Here is a 24,087-nt window from a genome sequence, read left to right on the forward strand (position 1 = left end):
AGTATGTGCTCACGGCCGCACGCCTCTCTGCCCGTGCTATAGACAATTCTATGCACATTGCGCATTCGGCCAAAAGAATTGACATGTCAATTCTTTCGTCGGATAGTGAAATTGGCCCGCCCATAGAATGGTGTCTATGGAGCCAGCGGAAAGGCACACGAGGGAATCTGCTGGAATTTGCTAGCGAGGTAATCTGATGGAATTTAACCGCGCGGGTTCCGCAATGTGAACCCACCCTGAGGGAGGAGTGAGGAGCCATTCCAGCTATTCCAGCTTCGACTCTTTGTACCAGAGAGTAAAAGCATTTTCTATGCTATGGAAGCACAGACAAATATATTTAAGGTACCATGTGTCATGACCTAACAGCATCTAACAGTGTCAGCAGTTTGGAACATGAATTAATAGCTGACAGATTCCCTTTAAGGGTACAAACCCACACACCGTATACACAGCAGATACGCAACAAATACGCAGCAAATACGCAGCAGATTTGTTGGTACAGATTTGATGCTGTGTTCAGTTATTTAGATCTAATCTGCTGCGTTTTTGCTGCGTATCGCAGCAGTAAATACGCTGCTTATACGATGTGTGGGTTTATACCCTAACAGAGCGTTCACACGTACAGGATCTGCAGCAGATTTAAAGGCGCAGATTTGCTTTGAATCTAATCTGCAGATCCTGAACTAAATTTTAGCCATAAAGGATATATGGATCACACAGCAGTGCTGTACGTTCAGGAATATGAAGAGGAGAGGTAACCGCTGTCTTCAGGAACAGGTCCTGATGGAAATGTGGATGCACATTGTCACTTTCTATTAACCTATTGGGAACAGTGTACATTGTGTGCTGTAGCAATGCTATGTAGTAGCTGTATACGGCCATTTGTATACGTGCACTCTTCCCTTTGATCTCTGACTAAATAGCTTTAACCCATGTTATACCCAATCTGGTAACATTAAAGGGGTATTCCAGGAAAAGTAGAAGATAGCGGGGTCCAACGTCTATACCCACGGCGATCTCCATATTGGGCCCCGAAACAACCCCGTGTACGGCATGTGACTATTCATTCCTATGGAGCAATGGAAAGATCTGAGAACGCCGGAAGAGGGATGTACTCGGCTTTTTCCATCGGCTCCATAGGAATAAATAAAGTCGCGGATCACATGCTGTACCCGCAGCTCTATTCATAATACAGAAGCCGGGGGCCGATAAGAGGATCAGCAGTGGATACAGTGGTCTGACCCCTGCAATTTCCTACTTTTTTCCCTATCCTGTGGATAGGGAAAAAGGTATTTTTCCCTGGAATATCCCTTTAAGTACAAGGGATTTCACAAGTTACAATATTAATGGGTACCGGGACGACCACTGTAAGTTAGACATATTTTATCTGTAGTACTGCACCGTAAAGAGGCATTATGAGAGAGCCAATCAGTGCATTCACCCTTACAGCCAATGAAACCTATGCTGGATCTTGACTGTCTGAAGCATTGTAATATAAGTTATAGCAAATATGGTAACCTGAGGCCACTGTATCTTGGGGGACCTTTGGCTGTCCAGGCATGATGGGAATTGTAGTTTTGCTACAGCAACATCTGTCATCTGGCTTTGGCTTCAAAGATGTAAGGCTGCACATTGTAAGAGCAACCTTATGGACGTTTTTCTTTCTTTTTTTAAACCTCATACACAATGCAAAAGTTCTCACTTGTAAACAAAAGGTAGACCCAATATTTCCCATAGTTTAGGTTAAAGGTAGCCATACACACAAGAGCTCACAGGTATATACTTGGCTTGGCGGTGCATCCATGTTCAATAGCAGAAGGGAGATATCTCTGGTGTCTGTTTATAAGCAGACGATAAAGATCAGGCACGGTGCCTGATGAAATATACCTGATCTTTGTTTTTCCACATATTGGCCATTGAATGATCATGGGGAGGCCCCGTCCATTTCTTTTAATAACACATTTATACAAGCGACTAATGCCACAGAGTTATAAACGATCACCGGACCCAGATTTACTCTTTGTACAGAAGAAGCAGGTTTTATTGTCATCATAAAAATTTACTGATGGTTTTTGCATGATGTAACTGGGGGCCCCAGTATAGTCTTAAGTCGTCCTTGTCCAAGCATTAGCCTGTTAGGCGTCAGTGGGGCAGATCTATCACTGGAGAGACTTCAGTCCAACTTGTGGTTTTCAGTCATCGCCAAATCCAAAATTCATTGCTTGTATTAAAGTGTCCGATAACTTTGTGGCAATCTTATCTACAAGGAAACAGACCAGTGTTTAATGACAGGTCTCATCGCGACTGCTGGTTATATACTATATATTACATACTGGGGATATGCACTTCTTTGTGCCAGAACATTGTTACATTCACCAACACAGCGTCTACAAGGTCACCACTGAGCTCCATTTTCTGGTCATTATTCCTAAACACAGCCAATCAATGGGCACAGTGGTCACCCGCCTTATCCAGTGATTGGCTGAGCTGATATTTTCTTGTGTCAGGACGGAGACCATGAAGTGGAGATTTCAGTGGAGACCTTGGGACCGCTGGAATGGCTGAATGAGAGACTGTTCAACCCAGTCTGCCCCCAATAGACATCCACTTTATTTTATTCAATCAGAACAGTGCATATTAAAGAGGAACTCTGCCAGAAATCCCTTAATTACCCTTAAAGTGACACTGTCACCCCCTTTTTGCATTCTGATTTCTCTACACAGGTAGAAAGGGTAAATTTAGCATTTTCATACCTTATTTTATATCATATGTCATGGGACTTGTTCCAGTAAAAAGTATTCTTTTATTATCTGCAGATTGTGCTAAGTGGGCGGGGCTTCACGGCAACAGCTCCACTCACAGTGCCACCATAGGCCCCGCCCATCTGTGACGTCTAAGGTATGAAAAACGCTAAATTTACCCTTTACACCTGTGTAGAGAAGTTAGAAAGCAAAAAAGGGGGTGACAGTGTCACTTTAAAGACCATTGAATTTTAACACTGTAAAAATAGCACTAAGTATCCATACAGGTCTGACATTTCTGCCCAGAGGACGTGGCTGCAAAGATATTCACAATGTTACTGATATATAAATAGGTGAAAAACTGCTTAAAAGAAAAAAAAATGCAAGAACAACTGCTGTATAATGGAGGTATTGTCCTGTAGAAGCAATGCACCTAGCGCAGAATACAGTGATGTGAGGAAGCACCACATGGCGACACATGATGTCTACAGCTCCACAATATAAGAACCCTAGGGATATCATATGTTGCTTTTTAGGCGTGCAGATCGTGCACTCACTTGCTCTTTTCTGCAGCTTTTTCCTCCTTTTGCTGGCTGCCTGTAGAGCCTGGCCTTGTTGCAGGGGATCCACAGATAAGATTTCCTTTAAGCTGGGGGCTCTGGGTACTTTCTCTGTTTCTTCCTGGGTCTTGCCCTTGGCCGTTTTAATTTCAACTGTCATAGGTCCAAACTACAAAATACATGAAACATGGGCTTATTATTACACAACAACATGTAAGAGATGTGTATGGGTGCTCCAATGGAGCATTTCTCAAGGACTGCCTTAGAATTTGCAAAACTACTAAGAATGAACATGACTGCTTTCTTCTTCCTACTTTAGTGGAGCTAAGCTGCAATACCAGACATAGCCTTTGGCCAGATATGGCGCTGTTTCTCAATGAAAGCAGCCAAGTTTTTCCAATACTGTTTAATAAGGGGGCATTCAAACGTCTGCAAAAATGTGTCTATGCACGGACGGTGTTTAGACCGAACTTCGGAGCTCCCAGAATCATGGTTAATTATGATGTCAGGAGCTACTAAACTGTTTAAATGTTACAGAGCTCCCGACATCATAAATAATCATGATGCTGGGAGCGCCAAGGAACAGTCCACAGAATACCGTCCTTGCACAGATACATTTCTGCGGACATGTGAATAACCCCCAACATCCTTTAAAAGGGGTTATCCAAACTTAAAAAAAAAAAGGCTGCTCTCTTTAAGCAACAGCACCTCTCCAGTCTTTAGTTTGGGTATGGTTTTGCAGCTCCACTGAAGTGAATGGAGCTGAATTTCAATAACATACACAACCTGGAGGACAGGGGTGGTGCTGTTTTGCGCAAAAAAAAAAAAAAAAGTAGCAGTGTGGGTTTTTTTTTTTTATAACCACTTCAATTTACCTGCCACGGATCAAACGGCGCCGGCACGGGGAATGAATGGAGCCGCGTCATACAGGGGAGGGAATTCCCTCCCACTGGGGGCGACCCGGCCTACCTCCAGTGCTTGAGCACCGGCCGGTTACGGTGCATAGAACGGCGCCGTGCATGGGAACCGGGCCTCGGTCCGGAAAACGGTCTGTGGCTTCAGGTTAAAGAGGATGTACCTGGTGGTACATCCTCTTCAAGTTGGTTAAAAATCCTGTTCACATGAGGGTTTTTTGTTTATACCTCATCATCATCATCATCCATGTCCATTTGTACCGCACCAGCTGGTCCTTCATTATTTTCACCCGCATACATCCATTCTGTGTCTTCTACCTCCTGCCCTGTGCCACTTGTCAAATCTGAACTCTCCATTGCAATACCCTGAGGAGCAGACTGGACTTCTGTGTAGAGAGAAAGAACATACAGGGAATATATAACTATTCTAAAATTTTTACAGAAAAGTGGAGGCCATGGAGACCTGGCCTCGTGACCCTGCCTCTTATTATACTTACTTGACAAAGACTCATTATTATCCATCTCCAAGGCTTCAAAATCAAACGCCTTCCCCATTTCTGTGACAATCTCAGCGCTGATGTGCATTGGTAACGTGTGCGTCTCAGGAGGGTGAGTGAAGTAAGTGATTCTACCACTGCAGGAGAGACGGTGTAGGACAGAATGTAAGGAACGGAATTAGATATGGGTTGGCAGAATACTTGTTACTTCTGCTGAAGCCGTTCCCTCCAGATGCTGAGGGAATAAGCAGCTCCTTTGTTTATGTAACACCTACTACCTTCGACAGAACGTTGGTAGTTCTATCTATATTAACCATTATGGCACCACTGGTGGATCAACAGAGTAAGCGATAGCTAGCTGATTGGAGGGCGTTTGACTGCCGATAGCCACACCAATTGTGAAGAGAGAGACCCTCTTCATGGCGCAACAGGGTACATACTCAGTCTCCACTCAAATTATTCTGTATGGGACCCCTGAATATAGGTCATGAACAGTGCTATACTTGGCTATGTTTAGAAGTAAAAAAGAGTAAGTTGGGATTCAGCTCACCTAGGCGTTGTCTTCCTTGCAGCAATCACGAAGAGTGGAGGGTGCACGGATGTCCGGTGCTGGCTAGGCACTGATTACTGAACGTAGGTGAAGAAAAAAAGTGGTGGATTCCGGCACTCCAGACGTGAGATTAAAACTTAGCTTTTAATAAATATACATTAAAATAGGATGTCACTGGACAGACCAACGCGTTTCACGCAACTGCGCTTAATCATGGTCTGAGTGTGAGTGAACAAAAGGTTAGTTAAAAGCACAAGGCATCCAATTGTGTGGAGATCATGTCATGATACATGGGGGTGGATCCTGGGGTAATAAGAATATGTTAACCCTTTTGGATCCAGAATACCCGGTGCACTTACAATGGCAGAAACACTATACATGGGGGTATTGGAAAATCATAAATAATGAAATAACAAGTCATTTTTGTAATTCATCCCCCTAGGTCTGCGTGTGTCTAGGCGGAAGATAGTTTCAGCTTCTCTATGTAGCAGAATCTTGCGCCAATCTCCTCCTCTATGTGGTTTACTGACTTTAATTATGCCATAGAAACCAAATGTTTCTAAGCTGCCACCATGTACTTCAAGAAAATGTTTTACTGCACCAGAAGAATTCGTGGTGCTGCCCTTTCGTATGCCGGCAATGTGCTCACTGATGCGGTTTTTCAGTTTTCTAATAGTGCAACCGACATATTTGAGGTTACACTGGTTGCATTCAATGACGTAGATAACATGATTGCTTTCGCAATTAATAAAATTAGTGATCTCATAGGATTTGGTGTTAGTACTGTCTGTGTAGCGTTTTCTGATGTTAGTGTGAACACAGACCTGGCAGCGACTAAGACCACACCTGAAATTCCCCTTAATGTTGTTGACATTGCTTGTCTTAGGAGCATGATACATGCTGGGGGATAAAATATCTCCCAGGGATTTGCCTTTACGTGCTACACATCTGTGGCCTTGCTCTAAAATTTCCGCCAGAGTATCATCTTGTCTCAAAATAGATAAATTTTTGTTTAATATGTTTATGATATCAGGGTACTCCGGGGAATAGGTGGTAGAGAAGGTAAGAGGATGGGATTCTTTTATATCCATGTTAGCAGGGTCATTGTTCACACGACCGTGTAACAGAGTGCCCCTGTGTTTGTTATCTACAATCCTCCTGGCTCTTTTGAGATGATTCCCAGTGTAGCCCCGGGCACGCAATCGCTCTGATGCCAGTTCACACTGGATGTTGTATTCTGCTGCATCAGAGCAAGTGCGTTTTACACGGGTGAGTTCACCAACTGGTATTGCTCGGATCGTGTGTTGGGGATGTTGGCTAGATGCGTGCAGTATGGTGTTGCCGGCTGTGGGTTTCCTGTATATTGATGTACATACGCACTTGCTCTGATGCAGCAGAATACAACATCCAGTGTGAACTGGCATCAGAGCGATTCCGGGTATTCTGGATCCAAAAGGGTTAACATATTCTTATTACCCCAGGATCCACCCCCATGTATCATGACGTGATCTCCACACAATTGGATGCCTTGTGCTTTTAACTAACCTTTTGTTCACTCACACTCAGACCATGATTAAGCGCAGTTGCGTGAAACGCGTTGGTCCTTCCAGTGACATCCTATTTTAATGTATATTTATTAAAAGCTAAGTTTTAATCTCACGTCTGGAGTGCCGGAATCCACCACTTTTTTTCTTCACCTATGTTTAGAAGTCCCTTAGGAGTGAAGGAGGGGGGCTGAGCAAGTATGTTGCCTCTCCATTCACTTTGGGGACAAGAACACTGTACTCATGAAGACTGAAAGCTATCCCTTACCCACCAATATTCACCAATATTAGTGCATGAAACTTACAGGTAAAAAAATTGTACTAATTTTAGAACAGTGAAAGAAACTGCAGATAGAAGCTGCAATATTGTAGCCCTGTAAAGATACGTGGAAAAATATACAATATTGCTACAAGACAAAGCCTGTAAACTGCTCACATATATTTTGTGAAAGGGTTCCTATAACTGAAGTGTGCGTCATGTTATAGAGACCCTCAACAGAATCACGTACCTGACCCAGTCTGTTAGAACTGACTTGGCAGCTTTCTCGTGGTCCGGCATGCCTCCCTTCTTCAGTTTCCCCTGCCGTTTCGCCAGCATGGCTAAAAACTCCAAAGTATCTTTAAAGTCGGTCACCTTGTAGTGTTGAATGATCTAAATGACAAGAGTTAAACCGTAAGTGGAATCATGTACTCCAAATCCTATGAACGCTCTAAGGGCCCTATTACACTGAGCAACATGTGCGCTATGTGTGGCTGACAATTCAACAAACAGTTTACATTACCTGTGCATGTTCCCCATCTCCTCATGTGTTCTGCTTCCTCAGCTCAGTTGGCAGGCCACTCAGCCAATCACTGGCCGCGGTTGTCCAGACCATCGTTTGGTTGAGCGGCCTGTCAGCTCTGACAAGCCACTCTTAAGCATGCAGCGCACAGGAGGAGACCGGGAGCATGGGCAGGTAATGTAAACTGTTTAGGCAAAAGCTGCATGGACATCGCTAACAATGTCCGTTCAGCCCTTGCTAAACAATTATAGGGCCATGTAATAGGCCCAATAAGCGAGCAACCATCTAGATGATGGGCGCTCATTTACAGTATTGATCGGGCTGCCATTGGCCCATGTAATAGTACCCTAATACTTTACTATTCTAGAAACACAATCACTACCAATCACCAGTAAACAAAAATCCCGAAAACAGCAGTGCTCCTATACATGGCATGTGTCAAGTGAATGTGGAAGAGCTGCAATACCTGATGCAGTCAGGAAACAAGAGTGACGCAGGATGCTTTTTCTACTTTTTCCAATAAAGATAAAAACAAGTAACATTTGTGTTTTCAAGATGCTGCTATACAACATCTGAACCAATGGACGTTAGGTTGGTCGTGGATTAAAACTGAGTTGACAACATAGCTTTGGTCCATACTGCAGAATATCCTCTGCCTCCCTCTCCATGTTGCACTGACATACTGCTGCTAGTGCAGAGTAGCTTGGACATCATATACCATCAGAGAATTTACAATTTCCCTACTAAACCTACACCCCCGACCTCCACATGTACTCATCTCTAACACCATCTGTGTCTCCCAGTTACAAAGGTAAGTGTCATTTGTGTAAAATTAATAAAGAATTAAGATTAACTATCCAACATACCCTCCATCATTTACCTGGTCTTTATTACAACGCCTAAGGATGGCCTCCACCGGGCCTACAGGGTCAACCAGCTGCTCGATTTTCACACAGTTACGCAGGATCATGGCGGCATCAGATGTGGACGTTGCCATAACAATACCAGGGCAGTCCAGAAGTTTGATGTGTTTGTCTAGGTGAACCTCCTGCAGACATCTGGTTATAAAGCATTTCAGAGTTTAAAATTAAATAAGAATTTTAAAAAAAGAGATGTTAGATAAATCTGTAATAGTAATTTTTGTGTTACTTTGTGACTCCGGGTGTTGCTCCAACATTGCACGCACGCGCCCTCTTCAGGCTGTTGATTAAACTGCTCTTTCCCACATTAGGAAAACCTGAACGCAAACAAATAGATCAGGGTAAGGAGACACAATGAAAATAGGTTACAATTTGGTGCAGAGGACAGATGACCCCATTAATCCAGGTACATATTTATCCAGACAATGTCTATGAAGGTAGGTATGAAGGTGTGCTCATCATAGGAGCCCTCTATGGATGTTTTACTAACAAAGCTTACCATTCATCGCAAAAGAGATTTCTAAGGATTAGCAAGTACACAATTAAAAGACACAGTTTTTTATAGTACCATATTTTACAGGTATTCATGTTAAATTAAGTACTTAATAACAATGAGATCACACTAATACATTTTATTGAGACTTCTGACTCTGCCCCTGTTAAGGACTGCATAGTCTTTTTTGTCTTTTTAAAACACTGTCTTCCCCTTCTTTTATTCTAGATCTAAAGGCGTTTTCCAGTTTATCAAACTAATGGCATATCACTAGGCCATGCTTCTAATACTTATTCCCATCAGTGGGATACCCTTTTATTTTAAATACTGTTGGTTAAGCCTGCTAAAAAAAAGACCTTTAAAAGGTGCCCATACACCTTATACTAAGGGTTCGGCAAACAGATGATGATGTGGAGAGAAGGGTTGGGAGTGTTGGATCTTTGCAGCCTGACCCTTTTTGTTGTCAGAGGGATAAGTTGGCGCTAGAGCAGTCTGGCTGCAGCATACTCCTCCAATCCCAATGGGAAACACATGATCTTTTGGCCATGCTGCACCAAAGAGACTGCTGCATCCCCATGAGCCACTTTACACTTCAATGCGAGGATGACACAGATGGCAGCCAGGAACAAATGCTGGTTTATAGAAGACATGGTTTAATGTCTTGTCACAGCTTGTCTCTAATATTCTCCATATGTTCTGTAGAAACATTATACTAGAAAGCACAACGCACCTACTACCCCAACTGTTATGGACGTCTTGATGTCCTGATTTCTGCAGTAGTTTCCAAGAAGTTTCATTAGGCAATCAGCTCCTATGCAGGCACCAGAGCTGAGCAGGTCCTCCGATGCTTGATTCACAGGGACTCTGCTCTGTTGCTGTAACACACAGATATAGCAGGTTACAAAAAAGTTATGGAAATTTTGCATACAGGTAATAAATACCTCTGACAAAGTTAGTGGCCATGTCTTCTGCCAAGAGATTAGAAATGGCAGCAGAAGATGCGGCTGAAAAAAGGGGGGGGGACTGAATGGTATAGGAATGGCACAATGCCAGCTTCGTCTCCACCCCTGCAAAAACACATATTTTAAAGGTTATCTATCACTATGGCCTTCTTCACAGTTCAGCATGCAGACACAGCCGACATCGGTAGATCGGGTTGTAGAGGAAGCACACTTCACTGACATGTTCTATACACAAGGCTTATTAATCAGAATAAGACTCTTGCATGGAACTCAACAGACAAGGGACGTTTCCTGCCTAAGCCGATCCTCCAGTGTCAGGACATAGTGATAGGTACCCTTTACACTTAAAGGAGATGTCCGGCAAAAAATTTTATTACAGTATTGTATTGTCCCACAAAAGTTATACAAATCACCAATATACACTTATTACGGGAAATGCTTATAAAGTACTTTTTTCCCTGCACTTACTACTGCATCAAGGCTTCACTTCCTGGATAACATGGTGATGTCACTTCCTGGATAACATGGTGATGTCACGACCCAACTCCCAGAGCTGTGCGGGCTGTGGCTGCTGGAGAAGATGATGGCAGGGGGACACAGAGCACTGGAGGGACACTGAGCGAGTCGGGTTGTGACATCACCATGTTATCCAGGAAGTGAAGCCTTGATGCAGTAGTAAGTGCAGGGAAAAAAGCACTTTATAAGCATTTCCCGTAATAAGTGTATATTGGTGATTTGTATAACTTTTGGGGGGCAATACAATACTTTCATAAAAATTTTCGCTGGACTTCACCTTTAGGATGAAAGACAAGGTCAGCATAATCACTGGCACTACCATTTAGGGGGTGAGTAACAAATCCTAACGTTACAGAGAACCAAGTACCAGATTCTTATTTTGCTGTTGTGTAGAAGCCTTGAACGCCACTGTAGGAAACTCATTCCGCAGGTACTTGAGCCATTTATCCACTATAGGTTTGGATACAAGATCTGAAAATAAACATATAAAAAAATATTGTATATAACAAAACAAAACAAAAAAACACAATCAGTAATAATAACAGTATAGTTCCATAGCAAGGACATTCTTAGCTTAAAAGGGTAGTCCGGGGGCATTTTTTTTTTCTCTGACACCGGGGAGTCGTGGCTGAGGGAAACGACGTCCACTCACCTCCCTGGTTCTAGCGGCGGGTCCCGCATCGCGGCGCTCCGGTTCCCGGCCGCTTCCCGGGGTCTGGCGCAGGCCCAAGACGTGAAGTCTCAGGTCCGCTCAGCCAGTCAGTGACGGAGGCGGGATCCGGTTCAAGTTCGCTCAGATCCCACCTCTGTCACTGACTGGCTGAGCGGACATGAGATGTCACGTCTCGGGCCCGCGTCAGACACCAGGAAGCGTCCGGGCACCGGAGTGCCGCGATGCAAGACCCACCGCTGGAAACGGGGAGGTGAGTGGGTGTCGTTTCCCTCAGCCACCTCCTCCCCGGTCCCAGGAAAAAAATGCCCCCCTGCCGGACTACCCCTTTAAAGGGATATTCCAGGAAAAATTTGCTTTTCCCCTATCCATAGAATAGAGGAAAAGTAGGGGATCGAGGAGGGTCCGATCTCCGTATCAGGCCCTGCCAGCTCTGTTATGAACAAAGCCTAATTATCCTATGGATCCAATGAAAAGAGACGAATACAGCGCTCTTCCGGTGTACTTAGCTCTTTCCGTCGCTCTTTAGGAATGATTAAAGCCGCTGGTCAAGTGCCATAACATAGCTTGCGGAGCCTGATACAGAGATCGGTGGGGGGTACAGAGGTTGGAACATACTAATCTGATGAAGAGGCTACGCATTGAAACGCGTCATTCGACTTCCATCAGTTCAGTAGTGATCACCATCGGATGCTGTCAGCGCCACCAAAGTCCCGGACCTTCTGCACGGTTGTGCCTCCAGTCTGTATAACCTTCTTCTGATTCTCCACTGGGATCCCCCAGACCCACGGACTGGCTGCTAGAGGCTACATATTTGATCATGCGATCGCCGGTGTCGTGCTCGTAACAAGACCACCCCAGGTGAACGGCTTAAAAGCCACAATTTTAAGTTTACAAGTCTGCGGTAATACACTATGTGCACCCCCGGTGTTTTGTAATCTTTCCAGTTGTGTGATATCACATTGGACACTTACCTATTTTGTTGAGTACTAAGACCAGTTTTTTGTTTGTGCCACTCTGTACCACAGCCTGCTCCACCTGTGGGCAGCGACATCCCAGCGGATCCCGGGAATCCAGGACTTCAAGGATTACATCGGCTGCTTCCACCACCTACAGGACATGAGTGCAGAGGATATCTGGTAACTGTGGAGCCTCAGTATCAGAATATATAAGGATTTTACATAAATCTATCATGAAAGTCTATTTTAGCTATTGTCTATTAAATAGATACATTAAAATGTATTAAACCCAGAATAAATAGGGCAGTGTAGGTTACAAGATTTGGTATTATAAAGTATGTATTATACAGCAAGCAGTGGCCTTCAAAAATGTGAATATTGAAAACATCATAAACTGGAAACTTGGAGAATTTAAAGCCAGGATTTCAGCAGCGAGTCTCATTGTTCAGAACTGATACATTCCCATAGGCCCAACTGAGTGGATTTGCACTGATACATTCACATAGGCACGGATGAGCACTGACCTTTTTAAATTCACGATAATAGGCTTTCCTGGAATTCTCAGTCTCCAGCTGCTCGTGCTTCTCCAAGCTCCGCAGATCTGCCTCCTGCACACAAGTAAAGGTTTATTACTCATCAACTTGTCATATCACTGGTACAATACATACAGTGGATCAGTCATGCAGTTTATATCTCCAGGAAACACACTAAAAAAGGTTACAAATTAATACCTGCAAGGGGAAAACATCAATATATCACACTGTTAGAGGACAGATGTGTGTCCCATGTCTACCTTGACCAAGGAAGAAAGGAGCCACATACTCCATCATGTTCACTGGCTATGGGGTGTGGATATCAGCATCAGACCAGCTAAAACCGGCTGGTCATGCATAACAGATATGTGTCATCCAAACCCAACGATTTCAGAGGGACTGGGTGACTGTGGGGGGTGAGAGAAGGATGAGGTGTTTTGTATTTTAATGGTCTGATCCTTTTGTTTAGGGATGGTCCGAACCTGCCGAGGTTCGGGTTCGTATGAACCCGAACTCTCGGCAATGATTCCCACTGTCTGCCCGCTCCGTGGAGAGGGTGGATACAGCGGGAGGACCGCCTGGAAAACTGGGATACAGCCATAGCCATAGGCTGTATCCAAGTTTTCCAGGCGGTCCTCCCGCTGTATCCACCCACTGCACGGAGCGGCCAGACAGCGGGAATCTGATGCCGAGCGTTCGGGTTCTTACGAACCCGAACCTCGGCAGGTTCGGATCATCCTTACTTTTGTGTTTTGGCAGATAAGCTGGCAGCAGCTTCCTTGCCTCTACCACAGGGATGGGGAACCTTATGCCCAGCCTTTGGCTGTCCAGGCATGATGGGAATTGTAGTTTTGCAACAGCTGGAGGGCCAAAGGTTCCCCTTCCCCGCTTTCTTAAAAAAAAAATACAGATTTGAGTGTGCATGTGCATGAGGGTATCAGGAGGGATAAATGTTGGCAAAACAAGTGTTCAGAAGACAATGATGGTCAGCTTATGAGCTTATAAGTGTCCTAGCTCTGAAATGTCTACTGACAATGACCTTCTGCTCAAACTCCCTCTGCCGCCTCAGCACATCATTCTGAAACGTGTCCAAGCTTCTTCTCTTTGCCAGCTCTTTTTGCCTGGCATCTTTTTGTTTTGCTCTCATTTCTTCCACCTGCAAAGAAGCAAGATAATCCATCAGCATATACATTGTACATGTCACTTGCGTCTCTATCCTTCTTATCTTAATAATTTTAGAAAAGGCTAGAAAACGGCAACAATGGAGCCTGACCCACAGTATGATCACAATTCTGGTGTGGTTCAGGCAGCATAAAAGTAATAACAGGTTCCCATTAAGTAGAGACTAGAGTTGAGCAATAGGCCATATCCATGTTTTCCAGGACTCCCTAGGGCTGCATCCAACTTAAAGTGACTGTACCACCAGACCCAGTCTGAAGCACTGGAGGCGTGCCGACGCACCCTTAGTGGGAGGAAACCCCCTCCCCCCTATGATAGGGTTCCATTGATTCTAATGGAGTCACGTCATGGAGGGGCTGGAGTTTCTTCCCACTAAGGGTGGGTCGGCCCGCCTCCAGTGCTTCAGCCTGGGCCTGGTGGTACAGTCACTTTAAGCAGCCACCGGTAATCAAATGCTGCATGCTCGGGTTCAATTAAAGTAAAGCATGCTCAAAGTTTGCTCAAGTCTAGTACAGATAAGTGTTATATGTTGGAAGACACACTGATCTGTAATAAAATTAGAGATTCAGAGCATTTCTTGCAGGCAATTTTACATGCATAACACGGCTGCACTGAACTAACAGCACTGCGGCTTCTTATGTACTTTAGCCATAGGACCAGAAGATGATGCAATGTCGCACATAATGTTGGAGAATGGCGATGCTCTGCGACAGTCACAAAAAAAAATTATTCTTACACTCACCCTTTTTCTCTTCTGCTCTGCCTCCCTTTTTGCCTGTTCTTTGAAGTGTGACAGATTTGGGACTCCAGGATCTTTCTTGACATTTTTCCCAGCATTCAGTGGGTTGTCCCCCTGCCAAACCAGAGAAGGCGTTGAAAAATGAATATGAAGTAACTTAGTCCTGCACAATGTACCTATGTCCTTATTCATACATTGCAGTTACTGAGAGAAAGGTCGCCATACATCTTAGCTAGCTGTTGATCATCTATTCCTTTGCTTTCAAATCCACACTTGGCTTGGTTGGGTATGCATGTGTTCTCAAAGGAAATAGGGGGAATAAGCCGCTGCCACAAGCATCAGACAGCAGCTTAACTTCTGTAAGAACAGGATCTGGCATAATGAAATCCAACACATCTGATGTTTCTTTAACCCGGACATCAGCCATCAGGTTAGAGTCAGGACAGAACCATACTACCAGAGATATTAAAGGGATACTCCAGCAGGGGGCACTTTTTTGCTGGGATCGGGGAGGAGGTGGCTGAGGGAAAAGACGTCTGAGCGTGGCTGAGCGGACCTGAGACGTATCGTCTCGGGCCCGCGTCAGGCACCCGGAAGCGGCCGGGAACCGGAGCGCCGCGATGCGGGACCCGCCACTGGAACCGGGGAGGTGAGTGGACGTCTTTTCCCTCGGCCACCTCCTCCCCGGTCCCAGCAAAAAAGTGTCCCCCCGCTGGAGTACCCTTTTAATCTAATGCAATGATGGGAAACCTGCTGCTCTCTAGATGTTCCTCCCATCAAGACCATCTACTGTGTGGATCCAGTGGAAGGCGGATTTCTCGATGCGAATACATTACCTGCTCCGCACTGATTGGCTGACAGGGACGTCCAGCCGGGGGTTAACAGGGCTGTTACTTACATACTCGCAGCGGGATGTCAATCCCACTGCAAGTATGTCCTGTCATAGAAACCAACAGGAAGGGATCCCCAGCGGATCCGGTTCATGTGTTTGTAGCCAAAGGGAACCAATCAGCGTGATTGTGCTGCTATGGTTCCCAGCTGCACAGTATAGCTCTGGTGTGCAGCTCCCTGAGGCCACCAGCCACATTTGCAGCGGTAGTTTTTGAGTTTTATTCCGGCGTGTGAGGCCAGGAGAGGGACGGCAACTAGTCATCTGGGCGGATCTCTCTGCCCGTCAGTGCGCTCTGCAAGGATGATTGACTGACATAAAGACCCATTAGAGAGCTGTGACTAGTCATGGGCAGCTCTCCACCCAGATGACTAGTTGCTGCCCCACTACAGGCCTTGTGTGCCGGAATAAAACTCCTTTTCCCCCCATGTAAAGCCACTGATGCAGATGAGGTTGGTATGCTCAGGGAGCTGCAGAGTAGCTCTACTGTATACTGTGCAGATGACAACCATATCATTGCGTTGATTGGTTGTTTAATGAATCATCCATAACAACAACATGTGGCAGAGAGTTCTCACTGCTTTTACAGTAAAGAATCCCAGTCTGTGCCAATGGTGAAACCTTCTTTCCTCTAGACATAGAAGTTACCCCCTTGTCATGGTTACAGGTCTAGGTATAAAAAGATCACTACAAAGATCTCTGTACTGTCCATTCATGCTTCTTATATACAGGTGCCCAAAGCTGTACACAGTATTTCATGTGTGATCTAACTACAATTCCCATAATACCTGAATAGCCAAAGCTTTAGCTGCCCAGGTATTATGGGAATTGTAGTTTTTCAACAGCTGGGGGGCCGCAAGTTACCCATCCCTGATCTAAGGCAGGGATGGGGAACCTTCGGCCCTCCAGCTGTTGCAAAACTACAATTACCATCATGTTTGGACAGCCAAAGCTAAAGCTTCGGCTGTCCAGGCGTGATGGGAATTGTAGTTTTGCAACAGCTGGAGGGCTGAAGGTTACCCATCCCTGATCTAAGGTGTACCACCATCTTTATGTAGATAACAAATGCCCTGAGGAAAATAGGGTGCCCCACCTGACAATTCAGCGTCCTTTGGAGACAACCAGCCCCAGTGTAAGAAATGTCTATTGAGCGTTTGTATGTACAGTATCACTGGTTCACATACATTGTCCTTCTTTTTGCATACAAGCAACTTATAGCAAAGGGGGAAAGTGTTCACTCACTCACTGGTTTATCCACACATTGCGGTCATGACAGAATATTTCTTGCAACAATTTTTCTGAAATTGCAGCAAAAAAAAAAACAAAAAAAAAACTGAACATGACAGTAACGTGTAAATATAGGCAAACCTAAGAACTTTCCCTTTAAGAGAGCATTATATCAGGGCATGCTGGGGGCTGTAGTCCCCTTTCCCTTTAAGACAGTGGTATGCCAGGTTATGCTGGGAGTTGTAGTCCCCTTTAAGACAGTGGTATGTCAGGTTATGCTGGGAGTTGTAGTCCCCTTTCCCTTTAAGACAGTGGTATGTCAGGTTATGCTGGGAGTTGTAGTCCCCTTTCCCTTTAAGACAGTGGTATGTCAAGTTATGCTGGGAGTTGTAGTCCCCTTTCCCTTTAAGACAGTGGTATGTCAGGTTATGCTGGGAGTTGTAGTCCCCTTTCCCTTTAAGACAGTGGTATGTCAGGTTATGCTTGAAGTTGTAGTCCCCTTTCCCTTTAAGACAGTGGTATGTCAGGTTATGCTGGAAGTTGTAGTCCCCTTTCCCTTTAAGACAGTGGTATGTCAGGTTATGCTGGGAGTTGTAGTCCCCTTTCCCTTTAAGACAGTGGTATGTCAAGTTATGCTGGGAGTTGTAGTCCCCTTTCCCTTTAAGACAGTGGTATGTCAGGTTATGCTGGGAGTTGTAGTCCCCTTTCCCTTTAAGACAGTGGTATGTCAGGTTATGCTGGGAGTTGTAGTCCCCTTTCCCTTTAAGACAGTGGTATCTCAGGTTATGCTGGGAGTTGTAGTCCCCTTTCCCTTTAAGACAGTGGTATGTCAGGTTATGCTGGGAGTTGTAGTCCCCTTTCCCTTTAAGACAGTGGTATGTCAGGTTATGCTGGGAGTTGTAGTCCCCTTTCCCTTTAAGACAGTGGTATGTCAGGTTATGCTGGGAGTTGTAGTCCCCTTTCCCTTTAAGACAGTGGTATGTCAGGTTATGCTGGGAGTTGTAGTCCCCTTTCCCTTTAAGACAGTGGTATGTCAGGTTATGCTGGAAGTTGTAGTCCCCTTTCCCTTTAAGACAGTGGTATGTGTCAGGTTATGCTGGGAGTTGTAGTCCCCTTTCCCTTTAACACAGTGGTATGTCAGGGCATGAAGGGAACTGTAGTCTTACAAAAGCCTGACACACAGCATATGAACAGGTACAAGTCGAGACCACAGCTCCCCATACACAACATACATCCACATTTTCTCTCCCAGCTGAGCGCACGTGCTTCCTACTTCATGCCGGGATTTGTAGTTCAGACTACACTGTAACGGCTTCAGCGAGAAGCTACAGGAACTACAACTCCCGACATGCCCCACTCCGCCACAGCTCCTGTGCCTGAACGTTTGGGGCTGTCGTTATACCTGTTGTTTTCCGGCTCCTTTCCCCGTTCGTCGATGTTCTGCAGAGGGAAACACAGTGAGGGAGATAAGTGACAGTCCGGACCGGGACAGTGTGACATCTTAAGTGACACGGAGACTTACTGCGCCGCGACATGTTGAGTGTGGGATAGTCCGGCCGCTGCCGTAAAGGGAGGTGTCGTAAAGCGGAGAAGAGACGTGTAGTTGGAGGTGGGACTACGGAGATGGAGGCGAGGCATGCTGGAAATGGAATAATGTGGTGCCTGAGCACACGGAGGTTACATAGAGTGATAGGTCTTCTTATGCAAACAAAATATTGGTGCGATTTGTCTGCGGCTTTATTAGGGGCTGCCACAGGTTATCCTGGGAGGTAAGCACTGGTGCATGATCTCTGTGCTAAATACAGAGCTGTATCTTCCAGTACTTATCAGCTTCTGTATAGAGATTTTATAATAGAAGTAAATTACAAATCTCTGGCACCAATTTATTTTAAATAATTTTTTCATGAACTATCAGTGTAATTCCTCCTTTATGATAGCAGCTAATGGTGCGTTTACACAGATTATCTGCCAAAGATTTGAAGCCAAAGCCAGGAATGGATTTGAAAAGAGGAGAAATCTCAGTCCTGTTTATAGTCTGTTTCTGGCTTTGGCTTCAAATCTTTGGCAGATAATCTTTCTGTGTAAATGGACCCTAAAGGGTCATAGAGGCAGAGCTGATATTCCAGCACTGGCACTAATAGAGTATATACTGAAAACAATAAACATATATAACATTACCATTGGTAAAACAATTCTCTATGTATGATAACACTGTATATAATAAAATAATGGAATAATTATATAATAATATTATAATAATAATAATTAATAATAATAATAATAATAATTATATAATAACACTGTAAATAATGGAATAACACCAGTGTACAAGGAAAAACTATCATCCCCATACACATTACTAACTCCAATATACCAAGACCAACATTGCTAATAATACTATACATGGTACAAATAATACCGCCATACCATAACCACTACACCGGCCAATGCCTGCTATCCTTAAGGGAAACTATCAGCAGGTTTGTGCATACTGGCAGCCACTTGGCTCCTCTTGCTGGTGCCGGTCTCCTGGTGCTTGTAAGTGCCACCATTTTTGTATACTTCAATCTTATAAAAATATGCAAATTAACTGTTTAGGAGCGTTACCGTACGGTCCACTGGCTCATGACCACTTACGCATAAGCATACCTAATCTAGCGGGCAGGCAGAGGAACGCCACCAGTGCTGCTAAATAGTTAGTTGCATATTTTTTATAAGATTGAATTTGACGGTGGCCCTTACAAGCGTCAGGTAACCAGCGCCAGTAAGAGGAGGTAAGTGGCTAATCAGTGGATTCGTATGCACCCATGTGCTCCCATATAGTAATACAACCCCTTGCCCCTGTATAAATAGTTAGGCCCCCCTCTTGTCAAAGTGTATACTATTATTAGGCCACATCTGCGACCCTGTATAATAGTTATGCCTTTTCCTTCTCTGCAACCTGTATACCATTAGACCACCCTTTGCCTGGCCCTGTATAGTAGTTAGGCTTCCTCTGTGCCTCAGTGTAGTATATAGGCCTATTCTGTGAATCTATAAGTAGGCTCCCTATCTGCCCCTGTATAGTAGATAGGCCCCCTCTCTGCCCCTATATAGTAGATGGGTCCCTCTGTGCCCCTCTATAGTACATAGGCCCCCTCTCTGCCCCTGTATAGTACATAGACCCCCTCTCTGTCCCTATATAGTAGATGGGTCCCTCTGTGCCCCTCTATAGTACATAGGCCCCCTCTGTGCCCCTCTATAGTACATAGGCCCCCTCTCTGCCCCTGTATAGTACATAGACCCCCTCTCTGCCCCTGTATAGTAGATAGGCCCCACTCTGCCACTGTATAGTATATAAGTCCCTTTGTCCCCCTGAATACTGCCTTCATATGAGAAAAAAAATCTAATCTCCGACACCGCTCCCCCGCAGCTCCATTAGATACCTGTGTTTCAAGGCAGCATTGTGATCTTCATACAGGGCGATCAAAGTCATTGTTTAGCTCAAGTTCTGGGGTTTTTTTTTGGCTGCTGTAACACAACAACTCCCAGCATGTCCAGACAGCCAATGGCTAAACAGCCTGTTTATTGAATGTTGTTATTATATGGGCCCAGGGCCCAGTTTACTGTGGAGCAGTTATGATAGGCTATTTCTGATCACATTCTTTAATTGGAATCAAAGGATCACATGACTTGGAATCTGTCCCTATTGGAACACATGAAAGCGATGTTGAGTTCTCTTTAAAGGGGTTATCCAGTGCTGCAAAAACATGGCCACTTTTTCCCCTACTGTTGTCTCCAGTTCAGGTGCAGTTTACAATTAAGCTCCATTTACTTCAATGGAACTGTTTCAAAACCCCACCCAAACTAGAGACAACAGTAGGGGGAAAGTGGCCCCTTTAAAGTGATATTGTCTCCCCCCACACACACACTATGTGCAGTACTCTGCACCATCCACAAGCTGCACATTTGGTATATACCTGTGTAAAACTTGTATATCTAAAATCACTTAATTTTATCTGTGGACAGTGTCACTTAGGCAGGGAGAGGGCCCAACTCTCATGAAGCCCGGCCTAGGTAACACTGTGCATCGATGAAATGAAGTGATTTTAGAGCAGAAAGAAGACACAGACAAGTTTTACACAGGTATATATCATAGTGCAGCTTGTGGGTGGTGCAGAGAACTGCACATAGAGTAAGGGGTGTGACCATATCACTTTAAAGGGGCACTCCAGCAGGGGGGGGCACTTTTTTTGCTGGGACCAGCGGCGGGTCCTGCATTGCGGCGCTCCGGTGGCCGGTTGCCGGCCGCTTCCGGGTGTCTGACGCAAGCCCGAGACGATACGTCTCAGGTCCGCTCAGCTAGTCAGTGAAGGAGGCGGGATCTTAGCGGACTTAAAACGGATCCCGCCTCCTTCACTGAGTGGCTGAGTGGACCTGAGACGTCACGTCTCGGGCCTGCGTCAGACACACGGAAGCGGCCGGGAACCGGCCACCGGAGCGCCGCAATGCTGGACCCGCCGCTGGAACCGGGGAGGTGAGTGAACGTCTTTTCCCTCATCCACCTCCTCCCCGGTCCCAGCAAGAAAGTGCCCCCCCCCCCCCTGGAGTACCCCTTTAAAGGGAATGTACCATCAGGCCAGGGCTGAAGCACTGGAGGCAGGCCAACCCAACCCCAGTGGGAGGAAACCCTCGCTCCTCTATGATACTACTCCATTAGAATCAATGGAGCCGAATCATAGAGGGGCAGAGGGGTTTCCTCCCACTGGGGGTGGGTCAGCCTGCCTCCAGTGCTTCAGCCCGGGTCTGATGGTACATTCACTTTAAAAGGGTTATTCAGGATTAGTAAAATATGCTGCCTCTTTTCCAGAACCAGAGCCACACCTCTCCTCAGGTTGCATGTGGTATTACCGCTCGACCCCAGTCACTTCAGTTGTGCTGAGCTGCTGCAATACCACACCCAGCCTAAATACAAGAGTGGTGCTGTTTCTGAAGAAAGCAGCTATTTTTTTTATAACCCTAGATAACCTTTTTAAAGACAGAAAAATGTGAACTTCACTGTTTTCTTGCTTTCTTACAGCTGTTGGACAGTTTTTAGTTCATGGTTATGGCGCCATTGTAGGATACTCCAGTTCTCTGTGTCCTATACCTCATTTACAGGTGAGTATAGAAGAATGCCTGTGTGTATAGATTTCTATAGGTTCCAAGCATTGCTTAGTGTTTTATTGGCTTTCTGAACAAGCTAAGGGCCCTATTATACGTTAGCTTATTCATTGGCTGATTGCTAGTCCTATTACATGGGATGATATTGACCTGTTATGCAGTAGATCGCACCATCTAATATCTAAAATCTTTGTCTCGTGGCCCAGATACAGAATAATAATCCGAAGGGGTATTTGAGTTTAGAAACCATTAGGTTACAGGGAGGACCTGTCCTGTATTACACAGATAACCCACTAATATGAATGGACACAGTGTAATCATTGCTTTGTTTTCTTTCAAGACCTTCTCAATAATGTACCTGAAGGAAGAAACGTCATAGGTAACAAAATAAGTAACATTTGGATGTTTCAAATTTGACACACGCCTGCAAATGCTTACTGCAGACACAAGGTGGCAGCACTGATTCAAGCAACACAAAAGCAGCTCAGAGTGGCGTCTGTGGTGAACAGCCGGGCGCACTTGGCAGCCGTTCAGTGACAGTTGGCAGATAAAAATAAATAAAAATCTTAGAATCTGGATTTTATGTTAATTTGTTTTTATTATTATTTTGTCTTAGAAAATAGAAGGCAAGAGTGAAAACAATGATGAAGATCGCGGTAAAGCCAAGGTCACCGCACCAGCGATGTGGAGGAAACTTTATCTGCTGTTCCCACTTATAGAGCTGAACTCCATGTAGCCAGCATTTCTCCAAGGATTCACCATGAATTTTAATAAGTTGCATCAGTTCAGGTATGGTCTACCTAAGGGCCGGTTACACAAGTCCCAACCCCACCGCTTTTCTGATGACCTGCACCGACAGCTGTCAGTGTGTCCTGTATCCATCATCCATCTGTGAGTTACCTTGCCTGGAGGCAGTGGGGAGAGATGGTCATGTAAAGAGTCCAATAGACTACAGTGGATAGAGCAGAGGAAATACACAGGCTCTTCTATATATTGTCCATCTAGCGTGTCTGAGGTCACAGAGGTGGGACATTATGGGCTAAAGTAAGGATACTCCCTTGAAGGGGTTATCTAAGATTAGAAAAAAAAAATCAGCTTTCTTTCAGAAACAGCATCATACCTGTCTGTGTGGGGTATTACACATGATAGAAACCTTGAAATGGGTACTTCAGCGATTTTCTTTTTCTTTTAAATCAACTGGTTTCAGAAAGTTATATAGATTTGTAAATTACTTCTATTAAAAAAAATCTCCAGTCTTCCAGTGCTTGTCAGCTGCTGTATGTCCTGCAGGAAGTGGTGCATTCTTTGCAGTCTCTGCTGCCACCTCTGTCCATGTAAGGAACTGTCCAGAGCAGTAGCAAATCCCCATAAAAGACCTCTCTTTCTGTGGACAGAGGTGGCAGCAGAGAGCCCTGTGTCAGACTGGAAACAACACTTCCTGCAGGACATACAGCAGCTGATAAGTATGGGAAAACCTAAGATTTTTAAATAGAAGTAAACTACAAATCTATATAACTTTCTGAAACCAGTTGATTTGAAAGAAAAATATTTTCACTGGAGTACCCCTATAAATATGTTAAAGAACTAAATGAGGTTCAGGAGGGAAGTGTTTTTAGAAAAAAAACAACTAAAGAACAAGAGGACATGTGAGAAGTTAGTTGGGGGAAAAATCAGAAGCAACGTGAGAAAATATTACTTTACTAAAAGAGTAGTAGATGCTTGGAACAAACTTCCAGCAGATGTGGTTGGTAAATCTACAATATCAGAAAGCAAACCTGTCTGGTATAAACATATATCTAATAAGAAGGGAAATACTAAAATGGTAGACTAGATGGACCCAGTGGTCTTTTTCTCCAGACAATATTCTATGTTTCTATGTAATTCAACTTCCTTCACTTCAATGCAACTGAACTGCAATACCACACACAAACTGATGACAGGTGTGGTGCTGTTTCTGGAAGAAAGTGGCCATGTTTTCCTTGATATTCCTTTTAACTTTTGAATGGGTCTAGGTTAAAGCCAAATACTACTTAGACACTGATCTAGCCCCTATACAAATCCCCCAGTCCCATGCCATATACCTTCATTATGTTTTCATCTCTTCTCACTTCTTTTCCCTTCCACTGTCACCTATTCCCCTATCATAGGATGTAATCAGGTTCCATCTTGCCAGGAAAGAGACCCCCTCTGTCACCCCTTAATTATATGATGTCTGTAGTTTGGCGGAGCCCTGTGCTGGGTCACACTACACAACCATGGGGAAGTCCATC

The 24,087-nt window shown here is 44.7% G+C and overlaps 1 protein-coding gene and 1 long non-coding RNA gene across 2 annotated transcripts; one reads left to right on the forward strand and one right to left on the reverse strand.

The window, feature by feature from the left end:
• Positions 1 to 2,012: 2,012 nt before the first annotated feature.
• Positions 2,013 to 18,269, reverse strand: GNL3L (G protein nucleolar 3 like). The gene is made up of 15 exons (XM_069942756.1): positions 18,198 to 18,269; positions 18,078 to 18,115; positions 14,563 to 14,673; positions 13,681 to 13,797; positions 12,633 to 12,716; positions 12,124 to 12,259; positions 10,847 to 10,950; positions 9,732 to 9,876; positions 8,738 to 8,825; positions 8,469 to 8,646; positions 7,316 to 7,458; positions 4,713 to 4,849; positions 4,448 to 4,601; positions 3,299 to 3,471; positions 2,013 to 2,260 (listed from the first exon to the last, which is right to left on the reverse strand). Exons 1-15 carry the CDS (start codon positions 18,208 to 18,210, stop codon positions 2,193 to 2,195), a joined length of 1,689 nt encoding a protein of 562 aa, XP_069798857.1. The 5' UTR covers positions 18,211 to 18,269; the 3' UTR covers positions 2,013 to 2,192.
• LOC138765733 (uncharacterized) lies at positions 18,012 to 22,780 on the forward strand. Its single transcript, XR_011358627.1, has 3 exons — positions 18,012 to 18,284; positions 21,735 to 21,814; positions 22,434 to 22,780. It is a non-coding gene; the product is annotated as an uncharacterized lncRNA (long non-coding RNA).
• Positions 22,781 to 24,087: the final 1,307 nt, after the last annotated feature.

This window comes from Dendropsophus ebraccatus, chromosome 10 (genome assembly GCF_027789765.1).
Source record: "Dendropsophus ebraccatus isolate aDenEbr1 chromosome 10, aDenEbr1.pat, whole genome shotgun sequence".
Lineage (NCBI taxonomy): Eukaryota > Metazoa > Chordata > Amphibia > Anura > Hylidae > Dendropsophus > Dendropsophus ebraccatus.

Excerpts from the sequence above, each read along its gene's own strand:
- GNL3L (XM_069942756.1), bottom strand. Across the intron at positions 13,798-14,562 it reads CAGAGCAGAAGAGAAAAAGG|GTGGAAGAAATGAGAGCAAA; the intron begins GTGAGTGTAAGA and ends GCTTCTTTGCAG. Across the intron at positions 4,850-7,315 it reads GTTCTAACAGACTGGGTCAG|TGGTAGAATCACTTACTTCA; the intron begins GTACGTGATTCT and ends TCTCTCCTGCAG.